Genomic DNA, 14328 nt, shown 5'->3' with positions numbered 1-14328 from the left:
GAACATAACCTACAACGTCATCAGTTGTAGCCTTGTTTCTGTCAAATACCAAGCCAATACCAGAAGTACCTTTTAGATACCGAAAAATCCATTTTACAGCACTCCAATGATCCTTTCCAGGATTATGCATATATCGACTTACCATGCTAACAGCATATGCTAAATCAGGTCTAGTGCACACCATAGCATACATAAGACTACCAACTGCACTAGCATAAGGAATATGTGACATACGCTCCATCTCTTCCTCTGTATGTGGGCAAAGATCTAAAGATAACTTGAAATGTGCAGCAAGTGGAGTAGAAACAGGTTTACAATTATTCATATTAAACCTTTCAAGCACTCTTTCAATATATTTCTCTTGGGATAAAAACAATTTACCAGCTTGACGATCCCTGTGAATCTCCATACCAAGAATTTTCTTGGCTGCACCTAATTCTTTCATCTCAAACTCATTATTGAGTTGAATTTTCAATTTCCGGATCAAAGACTTGTCACGTGAAGCAATTAGCATATCATCAACATACAGTAACAAGTATATGAATGATTCATTTGGAAATTTCTGGAAATAAATACAGTCATCAAATTGACTCCTGCAATAACCTTGCCCAATCATAAAAGAATCAAACCTCATGTACCATTGTCTGGGAGCTTGCTTAAGGCCATATAATGATTTCTTCAATCGACAGACAAGATGCTCCTTATCAGGAACAATAAATCCTTCAGGTTGTTCCATGTAAATTTCTTCTTCCAGCTCTCCATGTAGAAAAGCTGTCTTTACATCAAGTTGCTCCAACTCCAAATCAAATAAAGCAACAAAAGCAAGCAAAACACGAATAGAAGTATGACGAACAACAGGTGAGAATATCTCATTAAAGTCAATACCTTCCTTTTGATTAAAACCTTTAACAACTAGTCGTGCTTTGCATCTTGGATCTTCAACCCCGGGAATACCGTCTTTCTTCTTATAGATCCATTTACATCGTAATGGTCGTTTGCCTTCGGGAAGCTCTGTCAAAGCCCAAGTACCATTCTTATGAAGACTTTCAATCTCTTCATTCATAGCCACTAGCCACTGTGACGAATCAACACAAGAAACAGCTTCTGTATAGCTGGCAGGTTCAACATCATCATTTACCTCTTGTGCAACTGACATTGCATAAGCAATTAAATTATCACCATCAGTGTATCTAGCTGGCCTTTTAATTAGTCTTCTGGTTCTGTCTCGAGCAATACAATAATCATCTTCTTGCTGATGAATAGGAGAAGTTGTACTGTCATCACAATCAACATAATGATCATCAATGCTAGATTGATTTGTAGAGGAAGATGGAACATCAACATTAGGAACTGTAGGTTTCACTATCAACTCCACCTTCTCGCTAGTACCCTGCAGATTACCTGTACTAGTAGAAGAAGACACAATAGATTGTTTTCCAGAAGATAAAAATGCATCCTCATTAAAAGTCACATCTCTGCTAAGAATTAATTTCCGTGACTTTGCATCAGAATACCATAAGCGATATCCTTTAGACTCAGATGCATAACCAAGAAATATGCACTCAACAGCTCTTGGAGCTAATTTACCATCATTAACATGTGCATAAGCAGGACATCCAAAGATTCTTAAGTTAGAATAATCAACAGGATTACCTGACCAAATTTCTTCTGGGATTTTGAAATCAAGTGCTGAATGTGGAGAACGATTAACCAGGTAACAAGCAGTAGATGCTGCTTCAGCCCAAAATTCACGCCGATGCCATAACCCAGCATTTGAGAGCATACAACGAACTCTCTCAAGTAGAGTCCTGTTCATCCGTTCTGCAACACCATTTTGTTGAGGATTTCTTGGAATAGTTTTGTGTCTAGCAATACCATTTTTTGTGCAGAACTCATTAAAATCACCATTGCAGAACTCTAATCCATTGTCTGTTCTAAGCTTCTTCACTTTCTTCCCTGTCTGGGTTTCAACAAGAGTTTTCCACTTCTTGAAAGTGGAGAAAGTCTCATTTTTATGCTGCAGAAAATAAACCCAAACTTTGCGAGAAAAATCATCAATGATGGTCATCATATAGCGACATCCTCCATGAGAAGGAAATTTAGAAGGCCCCCAAAGGTCAGAATGAATATAATCAAGAATACCTTTGGTACGGTGAGTTGCAGTGGAGAAACTAACCTTTTTCTGTTTCCCAAAAACACAATGTTTACAAAAATCCAATTTACCAATGCCATGTTTACCAAGATGACCTTGTTTGCTTAGAAGGTGCATACCTTTTTCACTCATATGGCCCAGGCGCATGTGCCATAATTTGGTAATGTCATTATCATGCATTGAAGAAGATACAGCTGTTGAACCTGTCACAACAGAACCTTGCAAGACATATAAACTACCAATCCGGTTAGCTTTCAATAATACCATAGCACCTTTCAATACCTTTAGAACTCCACCTTCAGCTGAATACCTACACCCGAGAGACTCTAGGGTGCCAAGAGAAATTAAGTTCCGCTTCAAATCTGGAATATAGCGGACATTAGCCAAGGTTCTGACAACACCGTCATGAGCCTTGATCTGAATAGTACCTATTCCTGCAACTTTGCATTGGGTATCATTGCCCATCAAAACAACACCACTGTCAACATGTTCAAAAGTGGTGAATAAGTCCTTATAAGGACACATATGAAAAGTACATCCAGAATCAAGAATCCATTCTGTTTTACTCCTATTATTATAAGAGACAACAGATAAAAGAATATCACCGTCAGAATTGGCTTCAATATTAGCAGCTTCAGAGGATTGTTGAAATTTTCCCTTATCTTGTTTTTCTTGTTTTTTCTTTAAGATAAAACAATCAGGAATGTCATGCCCCGGTTTCTTGCAATAGCGACAAGTTTTGTTGGATTTGCGACCTCTGGATTTGGATCTGAACTTTTTATAATTGGTACTCCCTTTTTCTTGAGTTCTACCTCGAACACTTAAGCCCTCACCCTTGTCCACAGAATTAACTTCAAGATCAAATTTTTCTTTGGACAATAAATTAGATTTAACATCTTCAAAGGATAAGGTATCATTATTTCCATACAACATGATTTCTTTGAAGTGCTTATAGGTAGAAGGTAAAGAGACAACCAACAAAACAGCTTTGTCTTCATCTTCAATATTAATATCAATATTTTGCATATCCATAATAATAGAATTAAACTCATCAAGATGAGTTTGAATAGGAGTACCTTCAACCATACGAATGGTGTATAACCGTTCTTTGAGACGAAGCTTGTTTGCGAGGCTCTTGGTCATGTATAAAGTTTCTAACTTCAGCCACAAAGCCGCAGCGGTTTCTTCATTGGCAACCTCACGAAGAACCTCCTTCGACAAACAAAGTTGAATTGTTGAAAGCGCCTTTTCATCCAACTCGTCCCATTGATCATCGGTCATGGAAACTGGTTTCTTTGACTTCCCATCTAAAGCTTTCTTTAATCCGCTCTGGATAAGAACGGCCCTCATTTGGACTCGCCAAATAGAAAAGCTAATTTTGCCATCAAACTTCTCAATGTCAAATTTTGCAGACATTTTGAAATTCTCAATTTAGTAAGAGCTCTGATTCCACTTGTTAAGGTTAGAGCACAATGCGGAAGCACAGGATTGAATCAATTGAGAACAAAAGAGAAGCAAGTAAAGGATAAAGAAAATAACACACAAGATTTAACGTGGAAAAACCCCTCAGTGTGAGAGGAAAAAAACCACGGGCGATCAAGAGCAAAATTCCACTATGTAAAAAAGAAGAGTACAAGAAATCCTCTTATAATGATGAGGACAAATGACAATATTTTTCTCACAAATACTCTCTCAAATGGAACAAGAATTCTCACCAAGAATGCACTCACAATATATGTGTAAATGAAAGAGATGTTGTGTGTTGTGAAGATGATTTTGAAGCTCTCTATATGTGTCCTTTTATAGGCAAGCAAAGTCTTGGTATCTTGGATTCCAAGCATTGTTGCCATATTTAATCTATCAAATTTCTTATTATAGTATTCATTGATGCTTGTGGGTCGTCCTGCCCGCTCGTTTGAAATGCACGTGGGCGAAAATGACATATTATGTGGATAATTTAGGACGGATGACCACATTTTTCATGTCTTGCTAGCCCAAAACATGCGGACTGACAGGCAGGCCCTATGGGCATGACCCAAATTATAAATGATACTCACCACCATAGTTTAACCGTGACGTGAGCTTTTGCTACAACCACCTCACTAGGTTGTGTTATTATATGAGGAGAAAAAAACGTCACACCTGCAAAGGATAAGGATCACATGTTCCGAACATATATTGACACGTGAATAAAATAAAAAATTAAAAAACAAACAAATATAAAAGTAGTATTTTAATTGACTTGAGAAAGTAAGTAAGACATTGTTCGGGATAAGTGATCGTTTTTCCCAACTAAGCTTTTTCTCTTTTTTGAATGGGAGAAGATGTTTTAATTTTTGTGAGTGGCCTCCAGGTAGGTCCACCAATAATTTGTGGCAGCAGTTTGTTTCATGTGCAAGCAAAGAACACAAGCTAGAAGTCATTGAAGACCAGACACTTCAAAGCTATCCATTGTGTAAAAGGATTCTGCATGGAAATGATTGGCCATTGTTGTTGCCATTCAACTTTGCTGATATCCTTATGAGACACGCACACAAACAAATATACACTTCAATGTAGGTTGGCCTAATTCTGCTCTAGTTTTTAGTCAGATTTTAATACATAAAATAAATATTCATAATGTTTTTGTCATAGTTATGATCGTAATGACTATAATAGATGATAAGAGATTCGTATGGTGATTATCTGTCCCCATTCTTGTCTCAATTTCTTGTCTCAGTCAAATGAAAAAATGTTACTGAATTAAAAAGAGGACATATTCAATTTGAGATGGAGGATTCTTATTCTTACTTTTCTACCCTCTAACATAAATCCAACTACCACACAACAAGAGTAGATACTAGGGTTTAAAGTTTAAACTCACACTAATTCACTATAATTACTATAATTACTGATTTTGACTCTTTTTTTGTGTGTATTTATTTCCATACAAATTTAAATGTGCTTTACTCAAAGGGTCTTTCCAACCCCATCTAACAAACCTAAAACCATTATTTCCAATGACTCAATGCAACCTCCTTTTTCCCAAAAATACTTTTTGTTACATTTCACAAATTATCTAATTTTGGAGAATTCAAATCAGGCTGCATAATGTTACTTATTGCATATTTTCCCGATGATGCTTACTAAGTTACTTTGGAAAACTCTATAATAAATTTTAATTAAAATTTGTAATAGTCGTTATTTATACTCTAGCCTTGCTTAATTTACAAATTATATTATATTGTTTCACTTTGGGGAGACAGAGAGTATTGTACAATTAGATTATTGTTAACGTATCCTAGCATGGTTTCAACTTTTAATTCATGTTTAATTACCAAGAAAACATTTTGAATTTTGATTAACTAGGAAGATCAAAATGTCATTGAATTCATTCAAGCTTGTCAATTACGCATTGTTACTATTTTTGTCGGGTGAAATTCTACCTTCAACTTCCTTCTCCCTTACCATCAAATCACCTTATAACTCTTTTTTTGTTGATGGTGGAACTCGAACCCACAATCTCCTACACCTCATTCCTTACGTTTTCCCTCTTCACCATCAGACTACCTTGTAACTCCCTATACACCATCATAAATCGTGTATTTAATTAGGTAATTGTCGTGGATTAGTAATTACTAATTAACCTCAGCCTAACTAATAGAGAATCCTCTCTTTCCATAGAACACTATTCCTATTTATTGATGCTTGTTAATATGAGTGTATCTTTTAAGCTCACATTTCATGCATGGGATGATGCATTGGTGCTTCATTCAATAGTTTACTTAATTGGAAAACGTTATTTATGATTATATGATATTGAGAAGATATTGTTTTTCATGTATATGATTGTGACTTGTGATTGATGTATCTACTACATTTCGTAGGACCCCAGGGAAAGTAACTAATTTGTGCATGATCAGAGAATTAGAAGAAGAAAAGGAAAAGTAATAATCAAAATTAGCATAGAGATTAAGTAAGATAGAAACAACACAACAACCAGAGTAAAAGTGAACACAACACATGATTGAAAGGGCCAAAGCCAAGGAAGTTAAGGAACAGACAATTTTGTATCCGACCAAAAGTGTTGTGTTGTTAATGTCCACTTTCGGTGTCCCAAACCCAAGACTTGCTTTCTCCCAAGAGGCACGTGACTCTACAACCCCACCATTTGAAAATTACTCCATTTGTATTTTAAACCTTTTTAATCTTCACAATCGAGTTTATAGAAAATGTTATTATGTAAGTTAATTAATCTTCACAATCGAGTTTATAATATTCTCTCGCACTTTATGCATAAATGATTAATTCATTTTATAGTGTATGAGTTTAACAAATATTGTTTACCTGAAAACTTTATGACATTGTGAAGATGAGAGGATGTGATTGGTTAATAGTATAAAACAAGAAAAGAGATTGTGATGAGAAATGTGCCTATTTGGAAGATTTGACAACAAACTAATAAGGATAAATTAGGGGGGGAAAACATGTGCTTCATTCAAAACAGAAAATCCCTTGTAAAAACACGACTCAACCTATAACAATTGTCATATGAAAAGAATAATAAATTTACGATTAAAATTATAAATAATTATTAGTCACATAATTACATCATTTAATCATAACCGTTCAAATAAAAACAAATAATTGATAGTGACTATTCTCATTTATCACAATAACAAATTTTCTCACACACGTTATAAACTTTTATCATGAAATAAGTGGTGGTACTTATAAACTCTTTCATTTTTTAACTATATATTTTTTTTTGCAATATTTGAGGGTCTTCAAATAGTTCAGTAAAGAAAATTTGATATACATTTGCATACATTAAATTGGTAAAAGACAATTACAATATTGGATTCCATTTTTCCAGCACGGGTCAGCTACTGAGCTGAATTTGAAGAACGGAAAGGGACTGAACGTAGTATTAGAGGTATGACCGCGTCCCCACATGCTAACATAATAACACAGTCTCACTGCATTTTCAACGGAACTAAAATAAACTGCATCATTAATTTATTTATTTTCTATTATTGTCAGTTCGTGTTGAAACTTATTTACACAGTAATCATAAAGGGAGTAATATGTATTTACCTGTCCCACTTTTGGTATTCAATTTGTGTATCAAGCCAATTAAAAAGTGATATCTAATTAAATAAATAAATAAAAGATAAACGGTAACATTTACCTTATGGAGAAATCGGATTAACATTTCAAGATATAATGGAGTTGAATTTTTAATAATCATTTTATTTTATAAATAATTTAAACAATATTTCTATAATAATAGAATAAAAAATAAATAAATATAAAGGTCAATCTTCTAGAGCAACCGCTGGGAGTGTATAGATGGGTCAAACAGTTTTCCCCATGTGTCAGAAAGTAGCCAGCCTGTTCTCCATTCCTTTCCTCACAAATGGACACACTACACTCTCACTCCCATGTGATTCCGAGAGGATCACCTTTCCTAAAATGAGTGTGTTACTATGTCCTCGGCCAATAAGTTTTCTCCAAGTAATGTAAATATGTTATTTTATGTTTTTAGAATTTTTCTTTTAACAAAGTGTCACTTTTTCATTAGACCAAGATAGGAATGGGGACATGTTATCTCTATACATGATTCACTTCTATGAATGAGATCATCTCACCCAACTTGGTGTCTTAATATCAAAACATGTGAAATTAATATATTATTTTAGTAAAATAAAATTAAAATGAAATGTTATTTTTTATTTTCTGGGAAATACTGATTGGTCCTGGACATGAAATTTTAAGGAACAGGATCCCCTTTCCACTTCTATAGCCCCAACCATTGATGTGATTGGTGACTTCACATAATTGGTAATACAATAGTGGATATAAAAGATGTTTGTTTGAAAAGAAAAGGGTCTTACATGGTGTGGATACAGTATAATTGCAAATAGTCTGCTTCAAGAGTGAAAATATGAACATATGGCAACAAGAAAATAAGTACAATTGCAAAGATGAGCTTAATTATGCACAAAACAAGTAATATAAAAAAATAACATTCACAATTATGGAAATTTGCAACTCCTAAAATTCATGGAACTTTTCCCAGTCCCTCTCCCCAATTCAAACCCTCCCATCTGTAAAAATCATTGAAGTTAATAAATAAAAATAGAAAATAGATTTTTTTAATAAAACACACATTAATTTGCGGCATAATTAACTTTGGTAACGCAGCTTGGGACATTTATAAGAGCAACCCTTTCCTTTTTTTCTACTTTTCATATTCAACAACCTCTTTTTCATTACTATCTTTTTTTGGCTTTTGTTTTAAGGTGTGGACCTAGGTGGTGTCCTTGACTCAGTGGGTGGGGTGTGACCTTCAGATCCTTTAGAAGGGTCATCAGAGGACTGTCTTAAACCCTCATCAGTGTCCCCCCTATTCATGTCCTCAATCATACGCACCACCTCCTCCATGTTTGGCCTTTGATCAGGCACCACCGAAACACAAGCCATTGCAATTTGCAAGAGCTGAACCATTTCCTCTTCTATGTTATGGAACCTCATGAGCTCAGCATCGAACACCTCAGCAGTCCACTCTTCTCGAACCACAGACTGGACCCACCTGGGGAGGTCAATGCCCTCTTCACCTAGTGAAGCTTGGTTTGGTGCCTTCCCAGTTAATAGTTCCAACAGCAATACTCCCAAGCTGTAGACATCAGACTTGAAGGTCACCTTCCGAGTCTCTAATACCTCAGGAGCCCGATAACCCGCAACGCGGTTGGCTGGGGCACCAGTGCCAAACAATGGGTTGAGGCCAAAGTCCGAAACGCTTGCGTGGTTGTCAGGCCCCTGGAGGAGTATATTGGAAGATTTGATGTTGCCGTGGACCACCTTGCCTGATACGTGGAGGCATGCAAGCCCTCTTGCGGCCCCTAGTGCTATTCTCATTCTGTTCTCCCAGTCCAAGGGCGTTCTCCCAGACCCTCTGCTCCCTGAATTCACAATAATTTAGTCAATTGAGGTTGAATGTCACATACAATGTTAGAGTCACAATCAAAATCATCTCCAATGCTAGAGTTTCAAATTAAAACAAACTCTTTAATTAATAGTTGTTCTTATCTTATTATACTCCCATGCTATTCCAATTGTAGACAAATGACACATTGCAATAAACATGAATAAAAAAGGTCAAAGTTTGTAGGATTTCTTTAGGAATCCTTTCAAAAGCAAAACAAGAAAGCAAACGTCCATGGTCAAAAGGGCTTTCCTCTTTTCTTTTCTCTTTATTTTTATGAGTATGTAACACATTTTGTTTTACCTTCTTGTACAAGTTAAAGATGGTATAAAAAAAGAAACATAGAAATAATGTCGGTGAGCCCACGCTGATGTATCATGACATGAGTGCATGTTGTTGTTTGGATTGAGTAAGAGGATTGGAATTGAAAAATAAAGAAAGACACTCTCACACTCATGGTCATGGGTTGAGAATGTTTGCTAAGAATGTATTAAGCAACCAAACATAACAGTGGGTGGGAACAGCGCACTCCACGCTGCTTTAGAAACTTGCCACCTACGACAAACCTCAACTCCTAACTCCTAACTACTAGTGTTAAACAAATTCTGCTCATTCATTAAATGATATTTTAATATACAATAATAGAGAGAGAAAGAGAAAATGTATATAATCATATGTTAACACTTTATATTATATTTTATAACTGCATCATTCATATTCTATTATAATTTACTTTTAAATATAAGAATATAAATGAATGAATAAATTTATATACCGTCGGAGGAAAGATTTATATATATCTGTCCATCATTCATCATCTATCATACATTATCGATATATACATTTTTGTTCCTCTATAAATATGCTAATAAAAACTACACTACTAATAAAGTATTACACTAGTGAAATAGAGATCTATTATCTCAAACAATAATATATCAAATTATATGTCTCAATAATGATAATCAAACAAAAACAAAAAAAATAATGAAGATTTAAATTTTTCAATGGTACAAATATATCCCTATTTACACTACCCACCTCCTAAATCATTTCAATTTACCAAATAGTATTAAGATAACATTTCAATTTATCAGATAAAATATTCTAATTTCCACCCTGTATAACAGCTGGAGCACATATTACATACATAAACTACAACTCAAAATTTCAAAATGTAGTAACATTATGCTAAAGTACAATACCCTCTCCATTAACAAAAAGATAACACAAATAATTGTTTTTACATATATTTTCCGGCCAAAAATATAATTTCATGATAAGTAAAATAATAAAAGTAACAATACATATTGTTTTTTTTTTGTATGTAACTGTTATTAGCGTATAGCACACAAACAAATTGAATAAATAATTAACAAGATAAAAAAAATAGTGAATTGAAAGAAATGGTTACCGTGAAGAAGAGCAGAGAAGCTACCAGCAGTGATGTAATCATAAACAAGTAATTTCTCATCTTTGGAGAAGTAGAACGCTCTAAGAGGAACCACATTTTGGTGTTTAATCTTTCCCAACATTTCCATTTGCATCTCGAATTCTTTCTTCGTAACCACCACATCCTTCAACCTCTTCACCACCACCGTCGTCCCTTCCTCCAGCACCGCCTTATACGAAGTCCCCACGCTCCCTTTCCCTAATACCTCCGCCGAAGCACGAAGCAGATCTTCCAAATCGAAACTGTATATTCCTCCTTCCAAGAACACCAGCTTGTTCCTCTCTCCCTCCCCTGACCCACCTGTTATATCATCCTTCGACGACGACGTTCCTGCTTCTGCTGTTGGCACACTACGCGCCGCCGTTGTCACTGACTTCGGCGGCTTTGGTGATTTCCGCCGCTGCCGCTTTCGTAAACAGAACAACAGTAGCAGAAGCAATAACAACGCTCCCGCTACACACCCTACCACAATTCCGATAATGGCGCCGGTGGAAAGCTTCTTAGACTTCTTCTGTATCGCGTTCGACGGAACTGTATCCGAATCCGGTGACGGAGCAGGTGCCGGAAAAAACGATTTACACGGCTGTAACGGACCACCACATAGATCTAAATTACCAGCAAAAGAAGACGAAGGGAATTTTGCGAGTGTTTCTGGAATTGAACCGTTTAAGCGGTTATTTGAAACGTCGAAGTTAACCAATTTGGTTGTAATGCTCGGAAGTTTACCGGAGAAGGTGTTGTTCTCCAAGAAAAGACCGGTTAGTTGAGTTAAGTTGTTGACGGAGAAAGGAATTGTGCCAGTGAAGTTGTTAGAAGAGAGATCCAAGCGAGTTAAACGAGTTAGGCGAGTTAGAGAGGACGGAAACTCACCGGAAAACTCGTTGTTTTGAAGGTAGAGGCTGCGAAGGAAAGTGAGATTAGAGAAATCGGAGGGAATCTGACCGGTGACGGCGTTAGAACGGAGACTAAGGATTCGAAGGTGAGTTAAACGGCCAATGGTGTTGGGTGGGACCGGACCGACGAGACCAACGGCGGGTAAACGGAGTGAATAGACGTAGGAAGTGGTTGAGTCACATTGAACACCGACCCAGTTGCAAACCGAGTCAGAAGCGTTCCATTTGAGACGAGAAGCGTGTGGGGTTTGGGAAATGAAAGCAAGGAGAGCTTGCTTGTCCTGAGTTGGGTCCGAGTTGACTCGGAAACTGAGTTCAAGAAGGGAAAGGAAGAGGAAAATAATCAGAGCCATTAGGTCACTGTTTGTTTGGTTGTTTCATTAACAGGGGGGAGAAAAGAATGGCATAATAAGAAATTGATTTCTATCAAATGAAACAAGACACTACACTTTTTCTCACATATATATGTTTTCTTAAGATTTTTTGTCCATTATGTACTAAATGTGAAATCATATATGTGATGCCTCCTTATGTCTCAGCTGAGGCAGGATACTCCATCCCTACAAAATCATGTTCTTATATACCAAGCTAATAAAATACTAATAAATAGCATAAAAAATTAATTTATAATTTTGTGATTTTTGTTTTTAAATAGATAGTAACTTCTTATTGAGTTGAGACACAAAAAAGTAAGACAATTGATCTTCATTCGGCCCAGCTAGGCACCTTCTCTCACCCCTCTTGCACCACTCTATTTATTCTATAAACTAATATACACCTATTTTTATATGGATTTAATATTTTATAAGAACTTTTTTTTGACTTTTTAGTAAATTGTTCATCTTTTATACCTTAATCCATTACTATTACTTCTTATTATGTATAAAAAACTTTATTATTATTAAACTCACGTACGAAAGGGTCATAAATAAATAGTCTAAAATCTATGTATTGTTAATATATATATTTATATATAGTTATTGTCTCATTTAATATTCATTTGTATTATTACTTTTTATGAAAAGTCAATAATAATTAAAAATAAAAGATGAGCGGTCAATTATAAAACACTTGGTATACAAAAATAGAAGAAATGGACAAAAATAAAAGAAAGAGGGTGTTTGACTGTTTGTTGGTGCCTTTACATGTCCAGTTTTGGTTTGGAGTAGATATAGAACTTTAAGCGATAAGCTTATTACAAGGGACAATGTATATATAATGAAATTATAATATGCAAGATTAATGTATATTGTGGCATTTTTTTTGTTTCCCACAATTATCTTCACGTTTAAGGCCATCATATCTGAGTCGGGAACATTCACATGTATGTGAGTCTAATTCCTCCGACAAGTATTACCCATCCACATGTATTGTGGCATTTGTGGTGTAGAAAATTAGTCACAGTATTAACTTTTATAGTTGAATAGATAAATAGTTGAAAATTGAAATATATTTCTTTTTTTTTTTTCTGTTTGCATTATCAAAAAGTATCTTACCATAAACCCTAACTCATAGCCCCTAACCCTAAGCACTGAGCCCTAGCCCTAGCCCTGAAACTTGGTCCTAACCCTAACCCTGGACCCTGGACCATGCACCATAAACCCTGAACTCTGAACCCTAACCCTAAACCCTACCCTAGCCCTAAGCCTTAAACTCTAAACCTAAACCCTACTCTAGCCCTAAATCCTAAAGTTAACCCTGGACCTTAAAACCATAAACCATGACCCTAACCGTGGACCCTGAACCCTGGCTCATAACTTTGAACCTTAACCCTAATCCCTAGACCTTGAACCATGAACCCTGAACCCTAAAACCTAAATAAGTGTTGCTCTTAAAAATGTAACTTCTTGTACAGTTAGATCAACTTCTTGTTGATGGTTGAAATAGATTTATTTGATAAAATTAGTGATACAATTTCTTGTTGTAAATGATTAAATGACTAAAATGAGAATAATATATTTATTTATTATTTGTTTAATTTTTATTAATGAGTTTATAATTATTATCTAAAACAATTAAATATTCAGAAAATAAAAAACATTTTTTCAAAATCATGTATTCTAACATTTCTTTCCCTAAACCTCAACTATATATTATTTCTATATATATTCTCATGAATTCATGATATTAGGTTTTGTCTACTCTACTTTTACTATACTAAGCTTAAGAGCTTAAGGCTAATGATAATAAGATTAATGATTTAGAATGTCTTTTTTTGTGGGTAATGAAGAAATTCCCTTTTAAGCTAAAAGTTCCATCATATGCATGTATTCCGCGGACAACTCTAGCATGTTAAAAATTAACAAACTATTTGAAAACCTATAACCTCTCAATGCGGAAATTGCCATAATCGTGGACCTGGTTTTCATGAAACTGTTCAGGTCCGTGAAAAGGTACAATGTTACACAAATGATGTCCGATACTCTTTATTTACAGAGAGACAAATACATAAAAATAATATATAAAAGATATGCAACTCTTTTTTTACTTAGGTGCGATAATATGATATTTTTATTATTTTATATAAGTGTTAAAATATAAATTTGCTTCTCCTGAGATAATAGTTTTCCATTGGAAATGGGGAGTAGCGATATATAAGTGTGTTTTTCATTAATTAATGTGTTCACTAACTGGGTTTATATCCTCTGACATTGGGGACTTTTAGTGTGAAGCCAACACGACAATTTCAGTTTTGCTAAATTCTCTGAAATATTATTTAGGACACCCATTTCTAAATTAACTTAAGGCATCTTTGGATTATAGTTGAGTTTAGGTTCTTCACCTTAAAACAAAACAGAGTTTGTTGCAAAGTGTGATGGTTGTGTTAATGAATTAATTAATGATATTGTTTGAATAATACAAT

At 35.0% G+C, this 14328-nt stretch overlaps 1 protein-coding gene across 1 annotated transcript; it reads right to left on the bottom strand.

Annotated features, from left to right (window-relative positions):
• On the bottom strand, positions 8145–11914 carry LOC109345204 (probable inactive receptor kinase At2g26730). Its single transcript, XM_019584060.1, has 2 exons — positions 10534–11914; positions 8145–9096 (listed from the first exon to the last, which is right to left on the bottom strand). The coding sequence occupies exons 1-2, from the start codon at positions 11816–11818 to the stop codon at positions 8432–8434; spliced, it is 1950 nt and encodes a 649-aa protein (XP_019439605.1). The 5' UTR covers positions 11819–11914; the 3' UTR covers positions 8145–8431.

The sequence above is a fragment of the Lupinus angustifolius genome, chromosome LG01, assembly GCF_001865875.1.
Source record: "Lupinus angustifolius cultivar Tanjil chromosome LG01, LupAngTanjil_v1.0, whole genome shotgun sequence".
NCBI classification, from domain to species: Eukaryota; Viridiplantae; Streptophyta; class Magnoliopsida; order Fabales; family Fabaceae; genus Lupinus; species Lupinus angustifolius.
Note: the sequence above shows the minus strand (reverse complement) of the source record. Positions and strands in the feature narration are given on the sequence as shown.

Excerpts from the sequence above, each read along its gene's own strand:
- LOC109345204 (XM_019584060.1), bottom strand. The coding sequence starts at position 11,818 with ATGGCTCTGATTATTTTCCTCTTCCTTTCCCTTCTTGAACTCAGTTTC. Across the intron at positions 9,097-10,533 it reads CTTCTCTGCTCTTCTTCACG|GGAGCAGAGGGTCTGGGAGA; the intron begins GTAACCATTTCT and ends TTGTGAATTCAG.